This window comes from Dendrobates tinctorius, unplaced genomic scaffold, assembly GCF_039654945.1.
Source record: "Dendrobates tinctorius isolate UK_male_01 unplaced genomic scaffold, ASM3965494v1 ptg000060l, whole genome shotgun sequence".
NCBI classification, from domain to species: domain Eukaryota; kingdom Metazoa; phylum Chordata; class Amphibia; order Anura; family Dendrobatidae; genus Dendrobates; species Dendrobates tinctorius.
The window spans coordinates 67,332,635-67,358,135 of record NW_027361728.1 but is presented as its reverse complement, the minus strand read 5'-3'; the positions used below and the strand labels follow the sequence as shown (position 1 = coordinate 67,358,135).

General features: G+C 42.4%; 1 protein-coding gene across 2 annotated transcripts in view; it reads left to right on the top strand.

Moving 5' to 3' along the window:
- The window catches only part of ARHGEF26 (Rho guanine nucleotide exchange factor 26), a 213,379-nt gene that overhangs the window by 16,490 nt on the left and 171,388 nt on the right, over nucleotides 1-25,501 (top strand). For both annotated transcript variants that reach the window (XM_073579025.1, XM_073579026.1), the window contains exon 4: nucleotides 8,221-8,363. In XM_073579025.1, coding sequence (XP_073435126.1) covers nucleotides 8,221-8,363 — 143 coding nt within the window. The remainder of the gene's footprint in view (nucleotides 1-8,220; nucleotides 8,364-25,501) is intronic.

Below are 25,501 nucleotides of genomic sequence, written 5' to 3'. Positions count from 1 at the left end.
AGTACTGATATAGTCTTTTTGAAGCCTAGCGTCTTCAGGGCTTTTTTCCCTATCAGCTATTGGCTCTTGGTTTGATAGGGTTTTGGCAGATTACAGACAGCAGCTTTTCTATCCTGTCCTATCTAGTTAGCTTGGGCCCCATCATTTGCCCAGCCTATCTTTCTATCTGTGTGAGTGTTTTTTCATCTTGCTTCACCGTCATTATATGTTGGGGGCTGCCTATTGCTTTGGGGTCTGCTCTGGGGCAGTTTAGATTTCCCTTTCTGTCTTTAGGCTAGGCAGTTCTCCGGCTGTGATCGAGGGGTCTAGGGCACCGTAGGAACCCCCCACGGCTACTGCTAGTTGTTGTTGATAGGTTCAGGGGTCTGCAATCCGATAGCTGCCAACTTCTCTGGTTTTCTGGACTTAGCTAGTATTTCTGTTTTTGCCTCCTACGGTGACTCATTCATAACAGAATGACCAGCCATACCGCAGATCCTAGGGTACTCAACAGCAGGAAAGAATTGTAAAAAAAAAAAAAAAAAAGTGTGTATATTTTTTCCTCTATATCTCTGAGGCCGTAGGGGGAATTTTTTTTTCTCTCAATGGAGATAAAGCAATTGTCTGATCGTGTGGAGCAGCTTGCTGCGGAAGTGCAGGGAATTTCCGCCTACCTTGCTCATTCACATGCTGCTGAACCAAAGATCCCTACTCCTGATGTGTTTTTTGGGGATCGGTCTAAATTTTTGCCTTGAAGCCTAACTCGTCAGGGAGCTCGGCGCAGCAGGTTAAAATTTGTCATCTCTTTGCTGCGTGGCGATCCCCAGGATTGGGCGTTTTCTTTGAAACCAGATGATCCTATTCTGACTAATGTGAACGCATTTTTTCAAGCCTTGGGGTTGTTGTATGACGAACCCAATGCTATTGATCAGGCTGAAAAGACCCTGTTGGCATTGAGCCAGGGTCGAGATTCTGCAGAATTGTACTGTCAAAAATTCCGAAAGTGGGCGCTCCTTACTACCTTGAATGATATTGCCTTGGCAGCTCTCTTTCGGGAGGATTTGTCTGAAGCCGTAAAAGATACTATGGTGGGATTTCCTGTTCCCTCTGGTCTTGACGATTCTATGTCATTAGCCATTCAGGTTGATCGGCGTTTACGTGAACTCGGGACTGCACGAGAGGTGTTGCCACCTGTTGAACAAATGTCTGAACCTATGCAATGTGATAGAGTTTTGTCCAGGGAGCAACGTCAGGAGTTCAGAAGGCGTAATAAGCTGTGTTTTGTTTTTTTTTGTGGAGATGCCTCGCATATTATTTCTGTCTGTCCTAAACGAGAGAACCGTTTTGCACACACGTTTCTGTGGGTGGTGTTCAACCTAAGTTTCTTCTGGCAATTACTCTGATCTGCTCCCTGTCCACATTTTCCGCCAAGGCTTTTGTGGATTCGGGAGCAGCCCTGAACATGATGGACTTGGATTTTGCTAAACGTTGTGGATTTCCTATGACACCTCTGCGGACGCCTATCCCTTTGAGGGGGATTGATGCTACTCCTTTGGCGAAAAATAAACCTCAGTTTTGGACCCAGGTGGTAATGCGGGTCGCCCCAGACCATCAAGAAAATTGCAGATTTTTGGTGTTGCATAATTTGCATGATACCATTGTTCTGGGGTTTCCCTGGTTGCAAATTCATAATCCAGTTTTGGATTGGAAATCTGTGTCTGTGGTGAGTTGTGGTTGTCGGTGTGCCCTTAGTGAGGCTCTGGTTTTTTCCACCTCTCCTCAGTTGCATGATGTTCCTGACTATTTGGCGGATTTTTATGATGTATTTAGTGAGAATGAGTCTGCATCTTTGCCTCCTCATAGGAGTTATGACTGTGCAATTGAACTGAGCCCGGGGTGTAAATTTCCCAAGGGTCGGCTCTTCAATTTATCTGTACCCGAGCACGAGGCTATGCGATCCTATATTAAGGAGGCATTGGAGAAGGGTCATATTAGACCATCCTCTTCAACCTTAGGTGCTGGGTTTTTTTTCGTGGCCAAAAAGGATGGTTCATTAAGGCCTTGTATTGATTATCGTGCCCTCAGCAAAATTACTATTAAATATCAGTATCTGTTACCCCTGATTTCGGATCTATTCTCCAGAGTTAAAGGTGCTTGCTGGTTTACCAAGCTTGACCTCAGGGGGGCGTATAATCTTATCCGCATTAAGCATGTGGATGAATGGAAGACGGCGTTTAATACTCCAGAGGGACATTTTGAGTACCTGGTGATGCCTTTTGGGCTCACTAATGCCCCTTCTGTCTTCCAGTGCTTCATGAACGATATTTTCCGAGACTTTGTGGATAAATTTTTGATTATCTATCTGGATGATATTTTGATCTTGTCCAAGAATTGGGATTCTCATGTGGAACATGTTCGGACTGTGTTCCGGATCTTGAGGGAGAATTCCCTGTATGTCAAAGGATCAAAATGCCTTTTTGGGGTACAGAGGAATTCTTTTTTGGGATTTATTTCGTCTCCGTCAACTATTGAACTGGACCCGGCCAAGGTACAGGCTATTTATGATTGGGTTCAGCCCACTTCTTTGAAGGCCCTCCAGAAGTTTTTGGGTTTTGCTAATTTTTATCGGAAATTTATAGCAAAATTTTCTAGTATTGCCAAGCCATTGACTGATCTGACTAAGAAGGGTGCTGATGTGTTGAATTGGTCTCCGGAGGCTGTTTCTTCCTTTCAGGAGCTGAAGCGAAGATTCACTTCTGCCCCGGTTTTGCGGCAACCTGATGTCTCATTCCCGTTCCAGGTAGAGGTGGACGCTTCTGAGATTGGTGCAGGAGCTGTTTTGTCCCAAAAGGATCCTGTAACATTTAAATGAATCCCTGTGCTTTCTTTTCCCGAAAGTTCTCTCCATCTGAACGTAACTATGATGTGGGGAATCGGGAACTGTTAGCCATGAAATGGGCATTTGAGGAGTGGAGACATTGGTTGGAGGGAGCTAAACATCAAGTCGTGGTCCTCACTGACCACAAGAATTTGATTTACCTGGAGTCGGCCAAACGCTTGAACCCTAGACAGGCTAGGTGGGCCTTGTTTTTTACACCTTTTGATTTTGTGGTCTCTTTTCTTCCTGGCACTAAGAATGTCAAGGCAGACTCCCTCTCTAGGAGCTTCTTTGCTGATTCTCCTGTGGTGACCAAGCCTGCTACTATCTTAGGCGAATGGGTAGTTCTTTCTGCCATCTCGCCCGATTTGAGACGTGCTCTGGAAGAGTTCCAGGAGGACAAACCTGAGCGTTGTCCCAGTGGAAAGTTGTATGTTCCTGACCAGTGGAAGAAGAGAGTGATGTCTGAAGTTCATTGCTCTGCATTGGCTGGTCATCCAGGTATTTTTGGTACTAGAGATCTGGTGAGTCGGTCTTTTTGGTGGCGCGCCTTGTCTCGTGATGTCAGGAATTTTGTGCAGTCCTGTGGGACTTGCTCCCGGTCTAAACCTTGTTCTCGCTCTAGTGGGTTGTTGATGCCTTTGCCGGTTCCCAGGAGGCCATGGACCCATATTTCAATGGATTTCATCTCTGATATGCCTGTCTCTCAGAGAATGACTGTTATTTGGGTGATTTGTGATAGGTTCTCTAAGATGGTTCATCTTGTACCACTCCCTAAGTTGCCATCTTCCTCTGAGTTGGTGCCCCTGTTTTTGCAACAGGTGGTTCACTTGCACGGGATTCCTGAGAACATTGTATCTGACAGAGGAGTTCAGTTTGTGTCTAGATTTTGGAGGACTTTCTGTTCCAAGCTGGGAATTCAGTTGTCCTTCTCCTCTGCTTTTCACCCTCAGACCAATGGGCAGACGGAGAGCACAAACCAGACCTTGGAGTCGTATTTGAGATGTTTTATTTCTGCTGATCAGGATGATTGGGTTTCATTTTTGCCCTTGGCCGAATTTGCTTTAAGTAACAGAGCTAGTTCTGCCACTTTGATGTCACGTTTTTTTTGTAACTTTGGGTTTCATCCTCGATTTTCTTCAGGGCAGGTGGAGCCTTCTGCCTGCCCAGGTGTTGACACTGTGGTGGGAGAATGCACCAGATCTGGGACCAAGTGGTGGATAAGTTATCTCTCTCCCAGGAAAAGGCCCAGCTGTTTTCCAGCTGACATAGGACCATTGTTCCCCAGTTTAAGGTTGGTGATATGGTTTGGTTATCATCAAAAAATATCGCTATGAAGGTGGCTTCTCCTAAGTTTAAACCTAGATTTATTGGACCTTACAAGATTTTGGAGATTATTAATCCGGTCTCTTTTCGTTTGGCTCTTCCTGTTACATTTAAAATCTATAATGTGTTTCATAAGTCCTTGTTGAAGAGGTTTGTTGAACCAGTAGTTCCTGGGGTGGCACCTCCGGACCCTGTATTGGTTGAAGGTAACATGGAATATGAGGTAGAGAAGATACTGGATTCCCGTCTGGCTAGACGGAGACTCTAGTACTTGGTTAAGTGGAAGGGTTATGGTCAGAAGGATAATTCCTGGGTCTCTGCCTCTGATATTCATGCCAAAAGATTGGTGCGTGCCTTTCATCGGGCTCACCCTGATCGCCCTGGTGGCGTGGATGAGGGTTCGGTGACCCCTCCTCAGGGGGGAGGTACTGTTGTGAGTTCATTTTCCCCTTCACCATTGAGGTCTGATGAACTCCCTCTTCTGGTGAAGGAAGGTAGTGAGGCTGATTACCAAGCACCTGGGCAGGATGATGATGACTGGGTGACTGGAATTACTGACTGGATATAAGGAAGCCGACGCCCTTCTGCCTTGCTGGTGATCTCTCTGAGGGATTCTAGGAGACCAGTCTGATTCCTGCTCCTCAAAAGCTAAGTTTTCTGCTCTACTTTTTGCATTTGTGTTTTGGTTTTGTTTTGCATTGTTTTCCTTGATTTCTGCCATTCCCTGCTGGGGTGAGCTGAATTCCTTTTTGCTCTGTCTTCAGAAAATACCTGAGTACTGATATAGTCTTTTTGAAGCCTAGCGTCTTCAGGGCTTTTTTCCCTATCAGCTGTTGGCTCTTGTTTTGCTAGGGTTTTGGCAGATTACAGACAGCAGCTTTTCTATCCTGTCCTATCTAGTTAGCTTGGGCCCCATCATTTGCTCAGCCTATCTTTCTATCTGTGTCAGTGTTTTTTCATCTTGCTTCACCATCATTATATGTTGGGGGCTGCAATCCAATAGCTGCCAACTTCTCTGGTTTTCTGGACTTAGCTAGTATTTCTGTTTTTGCCTCCTATGGTGACTCATTCATAACATACATGGATTGCACATTTCTGTATGAGAAAGACCCAGCTTTTCGGCAACAGTTCTCACTTCGACATTAATGGACGTCTTATAAACAACATATATCACTTATCCACAGGATAGATGATAAATAATAAATGTCTGGGGGTCCAGCTTCACGTTCATGAAAGTAGGGTCCCAGAGTTCTCAAAACCAGACTTTTTTTTTTCTTTCTTGCGGTCGCTGTTATTTGGTGAATAACGGCGATCGCAACACTGGGGACGGTAAAAATCGACTTGAATCATGTTCTCTGGGGTCTCAACTACGCCCGATAGCCGAGACCCCGGAGATTTTGCGATGCTGGGGGGGCGCTGTACACTTATTCCTCATCGCCATTAAAAATCGGCACTGAGGAATAAGTACCCTTAACTGCTGCCATTAAAAGGCGTATCGGCGGTCGTTAAAGGGTTAATTCCATGGCTCTTTACGGACCTACTCACTGATCCCATTGAGGCTCGTAATCTAGATTCCCTATCAGTATGTCTTTAGTGTCAGAGAAAACTCGCACAAAAAAGGGGAGAATATACAAACTCCTTGCAGATGTTGTCTTTGGTGGGATTTGAACCCAAGGACCCCAGCGCTGCAAGGCTACAGTGCTAACTACTGAGCTACCATGCTGCCATTAACATTACCTGTATTCCTCAACAAGTTGGAAAATGTGGCATACACTGTATAGCAGCCTGTACTTTTAGTAATAGTTGTGCTTGGTGAATAGATGGGGACTTGCGGCCCTTTCAGTCAGTTGATCATCAGGGGTGCTGGGACTTGGATTCCCCCAAACTGTGTTAATTTCCTCACCTAAATATAGTCCAGGCCTCTTTAAATATCCGCCTTTGCTCTGCTGTTGTATAGATTGTTATGGTTTTTGTACCAGGTATTTTTTAGTATCGTCTCGTGCCTTACCCTGTTAATTATATACAATGAATCCTAAATGTGTTCCTGCTCATGTACAGTTGTGGCCAAAAGTATTGACACCCCTGCAATTCTGTCAGATAATACTCAGTTTCCTCCTGAAAATGATTGCAAACACAAATTCTTTGGTATTATTATCTTCATTTAATTTGTCTTAAATTAAAAAACACAAAAATAATTGTCCTAAAGCCAAATTGGTTATAATTCCACACCAAACATAAAAAGGAGGGTGGACAAAAGTATTGGCACTGTTTGAAAAATCATGTGATGCTTCTCTAATTTGTGTAATTAACAGCACCTGTAACTTACCTGTGGCACCTAACAGGTGTTGGCAATAACTAAATCACACTTGCAGCCAGTTGACATGGATTAAAGTTGACTCAACCCCTGTCCTGTGTCCCTGTGTGTACCACATTGAGCAAGGAGAAAAGAAAGAAGACCAAAGAACTGTCTGAGGACTTGAGAAACCAAATTGTGAGGAAGCATGAGCAATCTCAAGGCTACAAGTCCATCTCCAAAGACCTGAATGTTCCTGTGTCTACCGTGCGCAGTGTCATCAAGAAGTTTAAAGCCCATGGCACTGTGACTAACCTCCCTAGATGTGGACGGAAAAAAAAAATTGACAAGAGATTTCAACGCAAGATTGTGCGGATGTTGGATAAAGAACCTTGACTAACATCCAAGCAAGTTCAAGCTGCCCTGCAGTCCTAGGGTACAACAGTGTCAACCGTAGTATCCGTTGGCGTCTTAATGAAAAGGGACTGTATGGTAGGAGACCCAGGAAGACCCCACTTCTTACCCTGAGACATAAAAAAGCCATGCTGGAGTTTGCCAAAACTTACCTGAAAAAGTCGAAAACGTTTTGGAAGAATGTTCTCTGGTCGGAAGAGACAAAAGTAGAGCTTTTTGGGCAAAGGCATCAACATAGAGTTTACAGGAGAAAAAAAGAGGCATTCGAAGAAAAGAACACGGTCCCTACAGTCAAACATGGCGGAAGTTCCCTGATGTTTTGAGGTTGCTTTGCTGCCTCTGGCACTGGACTGCTTGACCGTGTGCATGGCATTATGAAGTCTGAAGACTACCAACAAATTTTGCAGCATAATGTAGGGCCCAGTGTGAGAAAGCTGGGTCTCCCTCAGAGGTCATGGGTCTTCCAGCAGGACAATGACCCAAAACACACTTCAAAAAACACTAGAAAATGGTTTGAGAGAAAGCACTGGAGACTTCTAAGGTGGCCAGCAATGAGTCCAGACCTGAATCCCATAGAACACCTGTGGTGAGATCTAAAAATGGCAGTTTGGAGAAAGCACCCTTCAAATATCAGGGACCTGGAGCAGTTTGCCAAAGAAGAATGGTCTAAAATTCCAGCAGAGCATTGTAAGAAACTCATTGATGGCTACCGGAAGCGGTTGGTCGCAGTTATTTTGGCTAAAGGTTGGTCTACCAAGTATTAGGCTGAGGGTGCCAATACTTTGTCTGGCCCATTTTTGTAGTTTTGTGTGAAATGATCAATGTTTTGCTTTTTGCTTCATTCTCTTTTGTGTTTTTTCATTTAAGACAAATTAAATGAAGATAATAATACCAAAGAATTTGTGTTTGCAATCATTTTCAGGAAGAAACTGAGTATTATCTGACAGAATTGCAGGGGTGTCAATACTTTTGGCCACAACTGTACCTTTGTTGTATTGCGGACTTTTAGTATGAGTTTTATCTTCATTTGTAAGTACTAATCCAGATGTCATCTCCCCCACCAAAGCCATACATTATTAATACAATGTCCCTGCAAGTTTATCATCAGTGTACACTTATTGCCGCTGAATGCTATTTTAATCTTGGCACTGAGCCAGGGAAGTTTCCATAAAGGCTTTCATATTGATACACAAGAAGATGGGAAACAGATGGTACATGCTGCTGAATTCCCAAACTTCCCTGTATTGATGTTTGTTTGGACGTTTTTTTTCTGTATAGCCTAAAGAACGCGTGCCACTTATTTATATATGGCCTCCATATTTATTTTCAGAAAATGCCGTCCTGTATCAAAACTACAAGGAGAAGGCTCTAGATATTGACTCCGATGAGGAAGCAGATGGCAGAGAGCCTAAAGAGGATCGCATTGTAGTTCTGTATAAACCCCTGAGGTCCACATGGAGTCAGCTGTCAGTGGTAAGAAGTTCACATATGACACATTAACCTTTGGCTGATCAGACTTGATTGTTCGAACACATACAGTGTATAATTGTGTTACTTTTTGTTGTGCAATCGTTGGGCATTAATATACCGGAGAACACCTGTCAAAGTGAAAGGTAATTCTGCTCATCCTACACATCTGTAGTGGCAATTTACATATAAAGTTGTATTATTGGATTTTTTTCCCCCAAATCAGCGACCCAATCATGAGCTCAAAAATAGAATGAAAATCTGTGCCGATAGGTGATGATGATCTGCTATGCATGTCATTTGGTGCTTGGTCCTTGGTTTCCTTTTATGACACCTGTATAAGTGCAGGGCTGTAATGTAGCTACAGGCTTCAGTATTTACTGGGAGTTGGAGGTAGTCTGAGACACACCTGTGTCTCATGATTGGTTTAGACTGCTGCTCTAGCCTTCCTCTACACTTCAGCCTCCTCTGATTGACTTCTGTATATCTCGGGATCACCAAGAAGTCAGTGTCTGGAGAACTTGATTTCTAGTACCACATTGGTGGAATGATTATAAAGTACAGATTGATAAGCCAGTGAGACCACCAGTGAAAAAAAAATAAAATTATCGAGAAACTGTCTAGTGAGGGAAATAACTTGGTAAGGGGAAGACTGGAAGGCAGTCTATTGTCACGGGCTTTATCTATCTTACATGTCTTGAGGCATTCCAAGTTAGTGGGGTTGTCTCAACCGGAATCCCTTTTGTGAAGCACATGGCTCAATCTGTTTAAAACTTTGCAATTAGACTTTAATGTTGGGAAAAATTCCAGGTAACTGCGTGAGAAATGTGATGGTACATGATGCATATTGAAATTGATCTTGATGAATTTGTCAGAAAAAGAGCTAATTTTTGTATTGTATTCTGTCCAATAGAATTGGGTCCTGTGCAAGCGATTCATGAGTCATATGCATTGATGGGGCTTTTGGATAGCGTTTGTTCAGTTGGAACAATTACGGTGTGATCACTCACCTTTGTCACTATAGCCATTGAGTATGAGAGGAAACAGAGTATCCATATACAATAGTGATAATGAACCAGGCCACTGATAGAGAGAGAACCTGCACTTTATTTCTATGGTTTTCTTACTGTTAAAGGGGTATTCCCATCTCCGAGACCCTATCCCAATATGAAGTAGGTGTAATAATTATATTAGCAAATACCTCCAATTACAAATGTAGTGTAGATTTTCTGAGTCACCATGTCTCTTTTCATGTGCAGGCATTGCAGGACCTTAGGTAACCATGGTTACGCCCACTAGCAACTAGCTTATTAACTGTCACTAGATCAGTGGTCGTGACCATGGATACCTAAGGTCCAGCAATGCCTGAACATGAGAAAAGAGACATAGTGAATCGTAAAACTGTACTACATTGTCTAAATCTGTATTTTCTCTTTATCTGTTTCTCCAATATGTCTGCCCCATATATTTCTTAAAACATTGGTATTTTTTACATATATTTTAAACATTGTGATATCCTAAACATTTATTATTTTATTTTCTCAACTAAGCCTCCATATTTATATTTCTTCTCTACCTGGTAGTCTTTTGTTTGATACTGAGTTATTCAACTCTCATTAGACTTTGCTCTTTGTGGCTAAACACAACTGTCACAGCTCTCCAATTTATTCTTAAGATGTTTCATTATAATCTACTGTTCGCGTTTTGATTTTTTTTCCCTACTAAATTGCCTAGTATTTGTGTGTTTTTGTGCCTGCACATATGTTTTATGTCCGCTTTAATACAGCGCATGTATGCCTGTTAGACACGTGTGCTGTACGGTACTTGTGTGGATGTTCTTAGTCATTGCTTGGAATCGCCTTTGCACACGCGTGTCATCGCCTTAGTAAATTCTATTCAGTATTGACGTCATAGCATGCGCAATCATTGATGGATTTAGTTTGAACCAACTTTATTGATTCATGTTCATGAATTATCCCTCCCTGGGCCCTACAGCAAGCTTTATTCCACACCCAAGCAATACAGATGCTGTTCTCTGTACTCTGCTATTATTATCCATATAATTTATTTACGGTATATAATGGACATTTTTTGAGAATTAGTACATTACCCTGGAGGAAGCCACTTTGTTAGGCTAAGTTCACATGTATAGTAATCATCCATTTGAAATGGATCCAGCTTCAGAAATCTGTTGAAAAAAAGTTAGCCCAGCTAAAAAAAAAAAAAAAAAAACTACCGTAATTTCAAGTGAATCTGCTTTTTTAACATTAAAGTCTACGGAAAAGAGATCCATTTTTTGCTATCTAGATCAGTTTCAAATGGATGATTACTTGACAGTTCACATGTCCAAGGTTACACCAAAAAACCGTCCTATATACTACCCAAGATCACAAGATGGCACTTCAGAATAATAGAATCACAGGCAGCCAAGCTGTAATTAAACAGCAGGCTGAGCGGAAAGAACCAAAATATCAAATTAAAATATAATGTTTATTGATAGTTAAAATAAGGAACACAAGACACAAATATACAAAAATAGTCAGAAGGGGGACCAATGAAAAGACCTACACCTTTGGTAAAGTGCTAGTGCATATAGGTAGCTCCAAATCAAGCAAGAATTATTTCCATAGTAAAAAATGCAAATACAATATTCACGTTAAGATATTGCTCTTGTAGGGAAGCAAATAGCTTTTATATGGTACAGAGAATTAATACTGTGACAGAGTGCCAAAGGCATCTTTTAATGACTATAACCATGTCAAAGTTTCAATCTGAGCAGAGGTAAACATGACTAGATGCCGCGTTACATACAGTTGTGGCCAAAAGTATTGACACCCCTGCGATTCTGTCAGATAATACTCAGTTTCTACCTGAAAATGATTGCAAACACAAATTTTGGTATTATTTTCATTTAATTTGTCTTAAATGAAAAAACACAAAAAGAATTGTCCTAAAGCCAAATTGGATATAATTCCACACCAAACATAAAAAAAGAGGGTGGACAAAAGTATTGGCACTGTTCAAAAAATCATGTGATGCTTCTCTAATTTGTGTAATTAACAGCACCTGTAACTTACCTGTGGCACCTAACAGGTGTTGGCAATAACTAAATCACACTTGCAGCCAGTTGACATGGATTAAAGTTGACTCAACCTCTGTCCTGTGTCCTTGTGTGTACCACATTGAGCATGGAGAAAAGAAAGAAGACCAAAGAACTGTCTGAGGACTTGAGAAACCAAATTATGAGGAAGCATGAGCAATCTCAAGGCTACAAGTCCATCTCCAAAGACCTGAATGTTCCTGTGTCTACCGTGCGCAGTGTCATCAAGAAGTTTAAAGCCCACGGCACTGTGGCTAACCTCCCTAGATGTGGACGGAAAAGAAAAATTGACAAGAGATTTCAACGCAAGATTGTGCAGATGTTGGATAAAGAACCTCGACTAACATCCAAACAAGATCAAGTTGCCCTACAGTCCAAGGGTACAACAGTGTCAAACGTACTATCCGTCGGCGTCTGAATGAAAAGGGACTGTATGGTAGGAGACCCAGAAAGACCTCACTTCTTACCCCGAGACATAAAAAAGCCATGCTGGAGTTTGCCAAAACTTACCTGAAAAAGCCTAAAACGTTTTGGAAGAATGTTCTCTGGTCAGATGAGACAAAAGTAGAGCTTTTTGGGCAAAGGCATCAACATAGAGTTTACAGGAGAAAAAAAGAGGCATTCAAAGAAAAGAACACGGTCCCTACAGTCAAACATGGTGGAGGTTCCCTGATGTTTTGGGGCTTGCTTTGCTGCCTCTGGCACAGGACTGCTTGACCGTGTGCATGGCATTATGAAGTCTGAAGACTACCAACAAATTTTGTAGCATAATGTAGGGCCCAGTGTGAGAAAGCTGGGTCTCCCTCAGATGTCATGGGTCTTCCAGCAGGACAATGACCTAAAACACACTTCAAAAAGCACTAGAAAATGGTTTGAGAGAAAGCACTGGAGGCTTCTAAGGTGGCCAGCAACGAGTCCAGACCTGAATCCCATAGAACACCTGTGGAGAGATCTAAAAATGGCAGTTTGGAGAAGGCACCCTTCAAATATCAGGGACCTGGAGCAGTTTGCCAAAGAAGAATGGTCTAAAATTCCAGCGGAGCATTGTAAGAAACTCATTGATGGTTACCGGAAGCGGTTGGTCGCAGTTATTTTGGCTAAAGGTTGTGCAACCAAGTATTAGGCTGAGGGTGCCAATACTTTTGTCTGGCCCATTTTTGGAGTTTTGTGAGTATTATCTGACAGAATTGCAGGGGTGTCAATACTTTTGGCCACAACTGTATGAAGTAAAAACATATTACCTAGACTATGGAGCTATAACAGCAAGCACTGAAGAGTGGCAGACAATGAAGGTGGTTTGATTGTTCCCCTGCACCCCAACGCTCGTTTTGCCGTAGCTTTTTCTGGCAGCATATTTTTTTCCATATCCAGTAAGCAAAAAACGGATCCTTTTCAAATTATATAAAAATGAATGCCTAATTCAAATTCAAATAAGCTTTATTGGCAATACTAAATACTCATTAGTTTTGCCAAAGCAAGTGTACAAAAGGGAATGGGGATAGGGACTGTAGGAGTGTTGGGTAGGGGCTGTAGGAAAGGTGGATGGGGGCAGATCCAGGATGGGGCTATAGAAGTCCATGGCATAGGGAAGGTGGATGGGGGGGGATGGGGCAGATCCAGGGTGGGGCTATAGAAGTCCATGGCATATCATAGTTCCCTTTCTCGCATTCTATGACATTCGCTCACATATTGCGCTGCTATCTCCACTGCTCTCTCTTCTTCCCCCAGCAGGATATATGTTTTCTCTTCCTCCTTCATGGTGATGAAATCCGGGAAGAGATGTGAGAGTCTCCTGCTGAGTATTTGGAGCAGTGTAATTACCGGATCAGTTTTCCATAGACTTCAATGGAGAAAGCGGATCCAGTTGAAATCCAGTTTTTTTTTTTTCAGCCATAGAAAAGTTGTGTGCACTACTATTTTGGCAACTGATTACTGCTGGATTCGTTCTATGTGATGATTACTGGACTTGTGAACGTCGCCTGTTTGCTCTGCTTTCTGTTTTTTCCATGATTTTTACTTATGCCACATCTAATGGTCACCATCATTTTCTTTTCGTGACTTTACTTAGGTTATATATTGGCAGAATTGTCTTGAGAGCTTACTGTATATTTATTCTATCTAAACTCTTATACATACCGTACATTGCCCACTACTATAACGGGGCCTTTTTGCTCTGTGCATGTATTTTTTTTTTACATTATCCAGATTATTAATTTTCCCTTATTAAGGGCAATCGCATATACAGTATTTTACTGTTGTGCAGGGTTGGACTGGGACAAAAAAAGAAGCCCTGCCACACAAACCTCACCAGCCCACATACTATAGAACTCCCCATCCCCGAACAGTGAATTTTTGCTGTACTTTGTTGTGCTCCTCTAAACTCTCTTTAAGGAGTTATTTGAAGAGCCATATGTGAATGGCACGCCATTTGGTATGATCAACCACAGCTCCATTTCAATTTTGCTCTTTCTTTCCTTGGATCATGGGGGTCCCAGTAGTCGCATCACCAGCGATTGGAAACTTATAACCTATCCAGTGCATATGTACAGGGCAGGAGAAGTGGTATTGTGCACTGTATATGTACAGAATAATGCAGATATTTAAAATTACACAAGTATAAAAGGACAGGAGAGGTATAGACAGCATATATACTTCCACAATATATGGTAAAAACAATTATATACACAGCTTCACACGATACAGTATACTATGCTAAAGCATATGCAGTAGTGTGGAGCTATGTATATAGTATATACTGTTGAGTTGTGCCAGTGTATATAGTGTGTATTCCTCACTATATAATATATACACAGCACCATACGATATAAACATCTCTGCACTATATACATAGCACCATATTATATACTATATTCTGTATACATCACATAGCATGCAAAGACACTGCATATACATGAGAGGAGGCCGAGTGCGGCATATACATGGGGGGTGGCCGAGTGCAGCCTATATATGGGGGGAGGCCGAGTGCGGCCTATATATGGGGGGAGGCCGAATACGGCCTATAGATGGGGGAAAAGCGGGGTGCGGCCTATACATGGGGGGGAGGCCGAGTGCGGCCTATACATGGGGGGGAGGCCGAGTGCGGCCTATACATGGGGGGAGGCCGAGTGCGGCCTATACATGGGCGGGAGGCCGAGTGCGGCATATACATGGGGGGTGGCCGAGTGCAGCCTATATATGGGGGGACATGCAAAACACAAGCTGCGGAGACACCATCACGTGTTTCTCAACGCAAGCAATGACTAGCCAGGTCTTTCCCCGGGAAGGAACAACCACGGGAAGGGCAGTCTCCAATGAAGGAAACCACCTATGCCAAAACATGGTATCCATCCACAGACAGCTGTTTCGGGGTATTGCCCCTCATCAGTGTGGAGTAGGAAACTGGCTAGTAGGAGCAATGCCTAGTAAAAGACTGTGAAAATGAGGATGAGTGACCTCATGGAGATCAACATCCAACACTGCGGAGACACCATCACATGTTTCTCAACGCAGTGATCTAGAGCAATGCCCCCATCCCTTATGGGAAATATGCAAAAACATGCAAAACACAAGCTGCGGAGACACCATCACGTGTTTCTCAACGCAAGCAATGACTAGCCAGGTCTTTCCCCGGGAAGGAACAACCACGGGAAGGGCAGTCTCCAATGAAGGAAACCACCTATGCCAAAACATGGTATCCATCCACAGACAGCTGTTTCGGGGTATTGCCCCTCATCAGTGTGGAGTAGGAAACTGGCTAGTAGGAGCAATGCCTAGTAAAAGACTGTGAAAATGAGGATGAGTGACCTCATGGAGATCAACATCCAACACTGCGGAGACACCATCACATGTTTCTCAACGCAGTGATCTAGAGCAATGCCCCCATCCCTTATGGGAAATATGCAAAAACATGCAAAACACAAGCTGCGGAGACACCATCACGTGTTTCTCAACGCAAGCAATGACTAGCCAGGTCTTTCCCCGGGAAGGAACAACCACGGGAAGGGCAGTCTCCAATGAAGGAAACCACCTATGCCAAAACATGGTATCCATCCACAGACAGCTGTTTCGGGGTATTGCCCCTCATCAGTGTGGAGTAGGAAACTGGCTAGTAGGAGCAATGCCTAGTAAAAGACTGTGAAAATGAGCCAGTTTCCTACTCCACACTGATGAGGGGTAATACCCCGAAACAGCTGTCTGTGGATGGATACCATGTTTTGGCATAGGTGGTTTCCTTCATTGGAGACTGCCCTTCCCGTGGTTGTTCCTTCCCGGGGAAAGACCTGGCTAGTCATTGCTTGCGTTGAGAAACACGTGATGGTGTCTCCGCAGCTTGTGTTTTGCATGTTTTTGCATATTTCCCATAAGGGATGGGGGCATTGCTCTAGATCACTGCGTTGAGAAACATGTGATGGTGTCTCCGCAGTGTTGGATGTTGATCTCCATGAGGTCACTCATCCTCATTTTCACATATATATGGGGGGAGGCCGAGTGCGGCCTATACATGGGGGGAGGCCGAGTGCGGCCTATACATGGGGGGAGGCCGAGTGCGGCCTATATATGGGGGGAGGCCGAGTGCGGCCTATATATGGGGGGAGGCCGAGTGCGGCCTATATATGGGGGGAGGCCGAATACGGCCTATACATGGGGGAAAAGCGGGGTGCGGCCTATACATGGGGGGAGGCCGAGTGCGGCCTATACATGGGGGGGGGAGGCCGAGTGCGGCCTATACATGGGGGGGGGGGGAGGCCGAGTGCGGCCTATACATGGGGGGAGGCCGAGTACGGCCTACACATGGGGTTGGAGGCCGAGTGCGGCCTACACATGGGGTTGGAGGCCGAGTGCGGCCTACACATGGGGTTGGAGGCCGAGTGCGGCCTACACATGGGGTTGGAGGCCGAGTGCGGCCTACACATGGGGTTGGAGGCCGAGTGCGGCCTACACATGGGGTTGGAGGCCGAGTGCGGCCTACACATGGGGTTGGAGGCCGAGTGCGGCCTACACATGGGGTTGGAGGCCGAGTGCGGCCTACACATGGGGGGAGGTCGTATACATGAGGGGAGGTCGACACTGGGGTATATACACTACTGGCGCTGACACTGGGGTATATACATTACTGACACTGGGGTATATACATTACTAGGGTTAAGCCCTGAAATGCCGTGGTAACTCGTATCGGCCAAACCTGTTATATAGATAGTTGTGTATACATTAGATAGGTGATACTGTGACTGGTGTTTATAGTCGCAGTACCACCTATGTAACATAAATACAGCAGTATCACCTATATATTGTAGTTATAGCAGTTGCAGTATCCCCTATATAATGTATATAGACAGTTGTATCTATATACATGATGTAGGTGATATTGCTACTGCTATAACTACAATATATAGGAGATACTGCTGTGTTTGTTACATAGGTGATACTGCGACTATGCACACCAGTTACAGTATCACCTATATAATATATATACAGCAGAGTTGCAGTATCACTTAAATATTGTATATACAGCAGTCTATATACATTATATAGGTGGTACTGCAAGTGCTGCATATATAGTGCATAAAACAAAGTTTTCATATTGGAACTCACCGAGGTCCCTGAGATGGGGGAAGGATGAAGACCTGAGGTGGGTCGATCGTTGGGCGTGCAGAGAGAAGAGCGGCTCCCTGAATGGGACTGGTGGTGAATAGCACAGGAAACGAAACAGAGCCCTACGCGCGCCGCGGTGGCCTTTTCAAACTTGTTCCTGAAGGCCGTGTGTGCGCGCACTCTTCTTCTTGCACGCGCTGGCAAGGGCCGCTGTGGCGAACACGTACTGTCAAGTGCCGCTGCGGGCCTTGTCAGTGAGTGCAAACGACAGAGCACGTGCACACAGGGCCCCTAGTAAAGACGTTTTAAAGGGTTGATGGCCCACTTGGTAGTACAGAAGAGCCAGCCTACGGCATTTGCCCAACTCGACAGATTAGCAATCTGGGCTTTCTATTGTGCTAATACATTTGGGCTAATTTCTCAATTCTTGCATATTATTAATCCTGCACTTTACATCCTTTGCCCATATATTATTTGGTATAACTTAGCATGTATTTATTATATGGTTTTGACTAATTTTGGCGCATTTAATGTGTGGGCGGATTTAGCTTAGACTTTAGGCATTGTTTTGTACTACCGAGCAGTTAGGAGTATTCCCTTATCCCTGGGCCTCCTGGTTAAAACTAGTGAATTGTGACTTTTTAAGTGTTTTTAATTGTATTTTGTCTTGGGGATAATTATTTTCTTTATTGGTGATCTTGCTGTTAACATACTGATTTTTCTAGATTTTTGCAGTGTCTCTAAAATAGCACAATGCACAGCTAGATAGGAGGAAGAAGGACTACAATAATGTAACCTGTTATGATACTTAAACGGGACAACATTTTATAGATATAGGGTTTGTGTTTTAGACTGAAAAAAAAAATTGCTACCTGACATACAGTAAAAGTGTGACTTGTCTTCAGCTGTGGAAAGAACATTCAATAGTAACTAATGAGCACATAAAAAGCGAAGACATGCACGCGAGTCACTGAATGGGAAGCGCAGTAAGAATTTAAATGACGGTCATCGAGTCTTTACTTATTGTCGGGGAACCATCCTCTGACCCTCCCATATCCCAGATTGCCTTTTCACGCAAACTCGCAACCATTAATAGTAATCGATTCCAGTCCTTTTAATTTTTCCTCCACTTCCTATTCAGTTGGCTGTCGCGTCTTCATTTTTTTCATTGCTCAATAGTTATCCATACTGCATCTAGTTTTATTGTGGTGTGTGGGAGTGGAAGATGCAGGCAGGATTCTGTGGGTCTTTTGTAATTTTTGTGAGTGGTGTTCCTGTCACTCAAAAGTGTAAGTTCCATGTTGATGTCCTTCCACATTATTTTATCTGTTTATTAGTGGTATCAGAGGCGCTCTATATTAGCCTGTTCTCTACTTTTTTTCTAAGAAGTTTTAATTCTGAAAGTAGTGGCTTATTTTATATTTCATAAACATTTTTATGAATATTTAATTGTTATTGACTTTTAAAGGAGCATAATGGCGTAGTCTTTATTTCTTTTTCTAAGCTTTCATTTTGTATATTTTATATTAATATATTGGCTTTCTAGCTCATAGAGGAGTTTTGAGTGGCGCCCCTTCTCCCTCTATACAGTTGAGCTTAAAAGGTTACATACCCCAGCAGAATTTTTGCTTTCTTGGCCTTTTTTTCAGAGAATATGAATGATAACACTAAAACTTTTTCTCCACTCATGGTTATTGGTTTGGTAAAGTCATTTAATGTAAAACTACTGTGTTTTGTCTCTTTTTAAATTCTAATGACAACCCAAAACATGCAAATGACCCTGATCAAAAGTTTACACTTCCCATTTCTTAATACCATGTATTGCCTCCTCTAACATCAGTGACAGCTTGATGTCTTTTGTGGTAGTTGTGGATGAGGTTTTTTATTTTCTCAGATGGTAAAGCTGCCCACTCTTCTTGGCAAAAGGCCTCCAGTTCTTGTAAATTCCTGGGCTGTCTAGCATGAACTGCGCGCTTGAGATCTCCGCATAGTGGCTCAATCATATTAAGGTCAGGAGACTGAGATGGCCACTCCAGAACATTTTGTTCTACTGTAACCAATGACAGGTCGACTTGACATTGTGTTTTGGATTGTTGTCATTTTGGAACGTCCAAGTACGTCCCATGCATAGCAGTATTTGCTGATAATGTGCTGCATTCATCTTTCCTTCCACTTTGACCAAGTTTCCTGTGCCTTTGTAGCTCACACATCCCCAAAACATGAGCGATCCATCTCCGTGCTTTACAGTAGGAATGGTGTTCCTTTCATCATAGGTCTTGTTGACCTCTCTCCAAATGTAATGTTTATGGTTGTGGCCAAAAAGTTAAATTTCATAACTCCAAATTACCTAGTTCAAGAAGTTTTGAGGCTTGTCTTTGTGCTGTTTTGTGTATTGTAAACGAGATACTTTGTGGCCTTTGTGCAGTAATGGCTTTCTTCTGGCGACTCGACCATGCAGCCCATTTTTCTTCAAGTGCCTTCTTATTGTGCATCTTGAAGCAGCCACACTGCTAGTTTTCAAAGTCCAGTATTTCAGCTGATTCAGTTATTTGTAGGTTTTTCTTTGCATCCCGAACAATTTTCTTGGTAGTTGTGGATGAAATTTTTGTTGGTCTACCTGACAGTGGTTTTGTTTTTGCAGAGCCCCTGATTTTCCATTTGTTAATCACAGTTTGAACGCTGCTGACTCGCAGTATCAATTCCTTGGATATCTTGTTGTATCCCTTTCCTGTTTTATACAGTTCAACTACCTTTTCCTGTAGATCCGTTGACAATTCTTTTGCTTTCCCCATGACTCACAATCCTGAAACGTCAGTGGCTGGATGAAAGATTCAAGAGTCTGTCTGAATCCCAGAAACTCACTCAGCTTTTATGCACACACACTGATTACAAGCAAACAGGTCACAGGTGAGAATGTTACCTTTAGTAGCCAGTCAAACCCATTTGTGTCAACTTCTGTGCATGTTATCAGGCCAAAATCACCAGGATATGTAAACTTTTGTTCAGGGTCATTTGGATGTTTTGGGCTGTCGTCATGATTTAAAAAGTGAAAACACAGTATTTTGACAATAAATGGCTTCACCCAACCACTAACCATGGTGTTATCACTCATATTCTCTGAAAAAAGGCTAAGAAAGCAAAAATTCTGCAGGGGTATGTAAGCTTTTGAGCACAACTGTATGACCATAAGGGACTGTACCAACATAGCTGATTACTTTGGGTCCCACATCTTCAACCGACAGCGGTCTAAACTGAGCAGTGGTTGACCAATGCATGCCATTTCTCTTTTATTTTCTTTAGGACGGTCAGGTCTAGCCCAGCACTGTAAATGGATATCCCCATCAGTCCCATAGACCATGAATGCAGCAGTGGTGTTCACACACTTACATTCAAATGAGACCCTTCCGAGCCCCATTATCAGGATCAGTGCAAGTCCCAGGGGTGAGATCACCCAGCGATCATCGATATATCACACAAGTTAGGACAAGCCCTTTAACAGACCTTTTAAGTCAACAAGTAATCTGATTGTGGGTCTTGGGATAAATTGACAGATGTCGCATTGAATATTTTGGAAATGCTGAAGAGGAGGGACATTGTTAGTAGGGTAATCACGTCAATAGACCAACTAGGATTGAATGAGAATTGGCACACCCACCATTGGCTATTGTGATAAGACTCCATCCCTGTCACAGCATATATTGCATAAAAGATCCACCTACAGATGGAAGGTATTCTGCACATAGGTACTATGGAGTAGAGTTGCGGAGGATCCTTGAAGTCTCAGGAGTAGGGTAATTTTTAATCTTTATAGCAGTTAATAGATATTGACAGACATTGCGTTTTTGGGGTTGAACAAATCCCTTCCTCAGATCTATTGAATGATCATCCACAACTCCATTGCATAGTATTTTTTTTATATTTTTTTTATTAGACTAGAGGCGTGAACCTGGAAATAACAAAGTTGCAGTATATTTTTACTTTATACTTCTATCTTTAATAACCTACCTAGCAAAAGACGTGTGACCTGCAGTTATACTTTGATGACTTACAAGTTTTCTCATAATTTGGAATTAAAAAAAAAAAAAAAAAAGTTCTAGTAAATGAAATATTTAGACGGTTTACCCAGAAGCAGAGTGACAACCTTTTTCTCATAGTTGAATCAATACAGGTGGGCCTAGGTTGCATGGCACCCATCCTTTGTCCCTCTATACACCACAAAGTGAGTCTTTGTGGATGGAGGGGAGGGTGCAGCCACATGCTGGGGAGAGCAGCAGGAGACCTCTGGAAGTTCTGTGGTAGCAAAGAGAGGGTTTAGTGCTCAGCGTTCAGGGTGTGTAATGGTTTTTGTTAACGGGTTATTGAAATGCTGAGACCATTGGAAGAGGCTTCTGTTTTAGTTGAGCTAGAGCCAACCTCTTCATTTTGTGTGCTGGGCTTAGGCGGGAAAACAGCAGCTACAGATGTGAGACGTATGTTAACTATCCTTCATTTCTTGTGTCCTCGCTGTGAACCTCTCTAGTGTCACTCGCTCTGCAGTAGACTGTGCTTCTTTACCTAGCTATGTTCCTAGCTAAGTTCCTTCCTTTTATATATTGATAAAACAGAAATACTTGTTCCATAAGGTGGGTTCCTTTTATGTTTGGAAAAAAATATATAGCAAAATTCTTACAATAAAGTGATTAGTGCTTTATTATTCATTTATTACAACTACATGGGGTGCAGCAGAATTTAGTAATGGTGGGATTAACTATCACTAATGATTCTAATAATTTTTTTTACAATATGGGAAAGCTATTATGAGGTGTTTTTTTTTGTTTTTTTTTCCCATAAATCAATGGTACATGTGGGAATGAGAAATTTTGTAATATATATCATCTTTTTTCTAGGTGCTTTTAGAGAAATGTAAATCTCGTTTCAGGGAACTGTGTCTGCCTTTGGCTCCTCCCATTTCCATAGAATCTTATAATCACCAACTGTCATCTTCTAGCTCAGTAATGTGTACATTTTGTCTTTACTGAATACAAATTTTACACAGGAATTGGGAGGGAAAGATCAATCCAGGAGGAGAAAGAAGCAGAATTCTCTGATGAGATATATTACAACTTTGCTCATTGTTGTGTGTACTATTAATTTGTGAAATAAAAATTAAAACAGTTACGCTTCAGTTCAAGGGGCTGTCCGGGACTTTTTAATTTCTTTACTACAGGCCTAAGAACTATTAGACGGTTGATAACTACCTGCCTGTTGTGCCCAGTACCGATTTCTGCTGGCATAAAGTGATCACATACCGCTCCTGCCAGTGATTCAGCGACTTCAGCTGACGTTTCATTAACAGAGCAGCGTCTACTCTTCCGCTCTGTTGAAGGTGCGTGACTGCTGATGTGATGCCTAACTGCAGGGAGCTGGCTGTCAGTCAGCATGACGTTGGCAGTCACGCCCCATCAACAGAGCAAAGCGGAAGAAGAGCTGTTCTGTTGATGCAGAGCAGCTGAGTCGCCTCCAGGAGCGGTCAGTAATGGCTTTGAGTCTGCACCAGGTACAATACACAGATAATTAGTAACTACCTGCCTGTTAGCTTTAGGCCCATAGTTAAAAAAAAAAAATAAAAAAATAAAAAAGCCTTGGTTAACCCCTTTAATTTAAAGTGTAGATGTTAGGTGGAGTTGGGTATTTATGGAAAACATTAAGCCTGGTCATCATTATGTCTAAATGCGTGAGGTCATTATTGGAAAACTATTATTTAAAGTGAAACAGCCTAAGAACCTACTAAAAGATAACATCATTCTAGAATAAAATGATTTTTAAGTCACAATCACAGTACATCCACAGTTCGAATGCTAAAGTGAAAATGCCATCAATTCTATCTTTTAGGCTCTTTTCAATCCAAGTTCGGGCTCAACATTCAGGAAAACCTTTTCAAGCTATTTTTTTGGCACTTATTGTGACAGTTAGTAGAGATGAATAAAAGGTATACAACTTATGCAGACCAAAGTAATTTCCATGATACACTCTTATAGCTTGTGTCTGTCTGTCTAATAATATACTGCAAATTATAGTTCCTGGCATGTATGCCGAATGAAGTGCTAAAATGTGATGTGAATAGAGCCTTAGATCCCGTTCTTAGTTTTAGCTAGCAGATAAATGTTCAGAAAATCTACTTCAGCCTGTAAGTTGTCTAGCTCCAATGTTTGGCTACTAGCCATGACATTTTACATGTATGTAGAAAAGTGCACTCTGAACGCTATAAACTTATGACCTATGTTTCATTGGTTGATTGAGTAAAAATAAAGAGGGCAAGTAGCAAAAATAAACCACTTGTGTGCGCTTAGTAAGGGCAGATGTTTCCAAAGCCGCACAGCCACCTGTGAGTCCAAATTAAATCTATTGCTTGAGGTTTTCCATAAATTGTATCAATAAATCTCTATTGTGTCACTTTTTTTTTGTTTTTTTGCTGATTTATAACCAGTAAAACCTCAATTGAAATAATAATTGCAGGACAGACTAAATGAATTGAGATTATAGCCAAATCTCTGAAAGGCAATGTGGAAGTCAGCCAAGACCTGGATTTCTGTATTCTGTTCCCAAATCCATGTTGCCATTCATGACCATTACTGGTGAGGGATACAGCCATTGGACCCTTGTCTATTAATTATCATGGTGTGTTGGATGGGCATGTTCATTAGGAGGATCGTGTTTGTCTATGAGGTGTAGTATCTATGGACTTTGTCATTATACAGTCTGTGAGTAATGTAACTGTTTGCTCTGCACTTTATCTGTAGCCATTAGGTTCACAATTCATCTGTGTATAAGACATAAGATTAGGAAGGTCTGTTGCAAACAGTTCACCTATTTGTGTAATATACAGTGGGGAAAAAAAGTATTTAGTCAGCCACGAATTGTGCAAATTCTCCCACTTAAAAAGATGAGAGACCTGTAATTGACATCATAGGTAGACCACAACAGTGAGAGTCAGAATGAGAAAACAAATCCAGAAAATCACCTTGTCTGATTTGGCAAGATTTATTTTTCAAATTATGGTGGAAAACTAGTATTTGGTCATTAACAAAAGTTCATCTCAATATTTTGTTATATATCCTTTGTTGGCAATGACAGAGGTCAAATGTTTTCTGTATGTCTTCACAAGGTTGGCACACACTGTTGGTGGTATGTTGGCCCATTTCTCCATGCAGATGTCCTCTAGAGCACTGATGTTTTGGGCCTGTCGCTGGGCAACACGGACTTTCAAATCCCTCCAAAGGTTTTCTATGGGGTTGAGATCTGGAGACTGACTAGGCCGCTCCTAGACCTTCACATGCTTCTTATGAAGCCACACCTTCATTGCCCTGGCAGTCTGCTTGGGATCATTTTCATGCTGAAAGACCCATCCACGTTTCATCTTCAATGCCCTTGCTGATGGAAGGAGGTTTGCACTCAAAATCTCACGATATATGGCCCCATTCATTGTTTCATGTACACGGATCAGTCATCCTGGTCCCTTTGCAGAGGAACAGCCCCAAAGCATGCTATTGCCACTCCCATGCTTCACACTAAGTATGGTGTTCTTTGGATGCAACTCAACATTATGTCTCCTCTAAACACGACGAGTTTTGTTTTTACCAAACAATTCTACTTTGGTTTCATCAGACCATATGACATTCTCCCAATACTCTTCTGGATAATCCAAATGCTCGCTAGCAAACTTCAGATGTGCCCGGACATGTACTGGCTTAAGCAGGGGGCATTTCTGGCACTGCAGGATCTGAGTCCCTGGCGGCGTAGTGTATTACTGATGGTAGCCTTTGTTACGGTGGTCCCAGCTCTATGCAAGTCATTCACTAGGTTCCCCCATATGGTTCTGGAATTTTTGCTCACCGTTCTTGTGATCATTTTGACCCCACAGGGTGAAATCTTGCATGGAGCCCCAGATCGAGGGAGATGATCAGTGGTCTTATATGTTTTCCATTTTCTTATTATTGCTCCCACAGTTGATTTTATCACACCAATCTGCTTGCCTATTGCAGATTCAGTCTTTCCAGCCATATTTTCCACAATAATTCCACAATAATTTGCAAAATAAATCTTGCCAAATCAGACAAGGTGATTTTCTGGATTTGTTTACTCATTTTGACCCTCATAGTTGTGGTCTACCTATGATGTCAATTACAGGCGCCTCTCATGTTTTTAAGTGGGAGAACTTGCACAATTAGTGGCTGACTAAATACTTTCTTCCCCCACTGTATGCAGCTTGTGCTATATTGAGAGAAAAAAAAAGGAATTGGGCCAATTTTTACTTCTGATCAACTTCTGAGTTTATTTTCAATCACTTAAAAATGTTTATAGTAATCGTAATGTGAGGGGGCATACTGGTTGGAAGAAGTTATCGCCTATCTGTAGTATCAGTGACATCTTCTAGATCGGCGAGGATCAGTCCGCTAGTATCGACCAATCACCG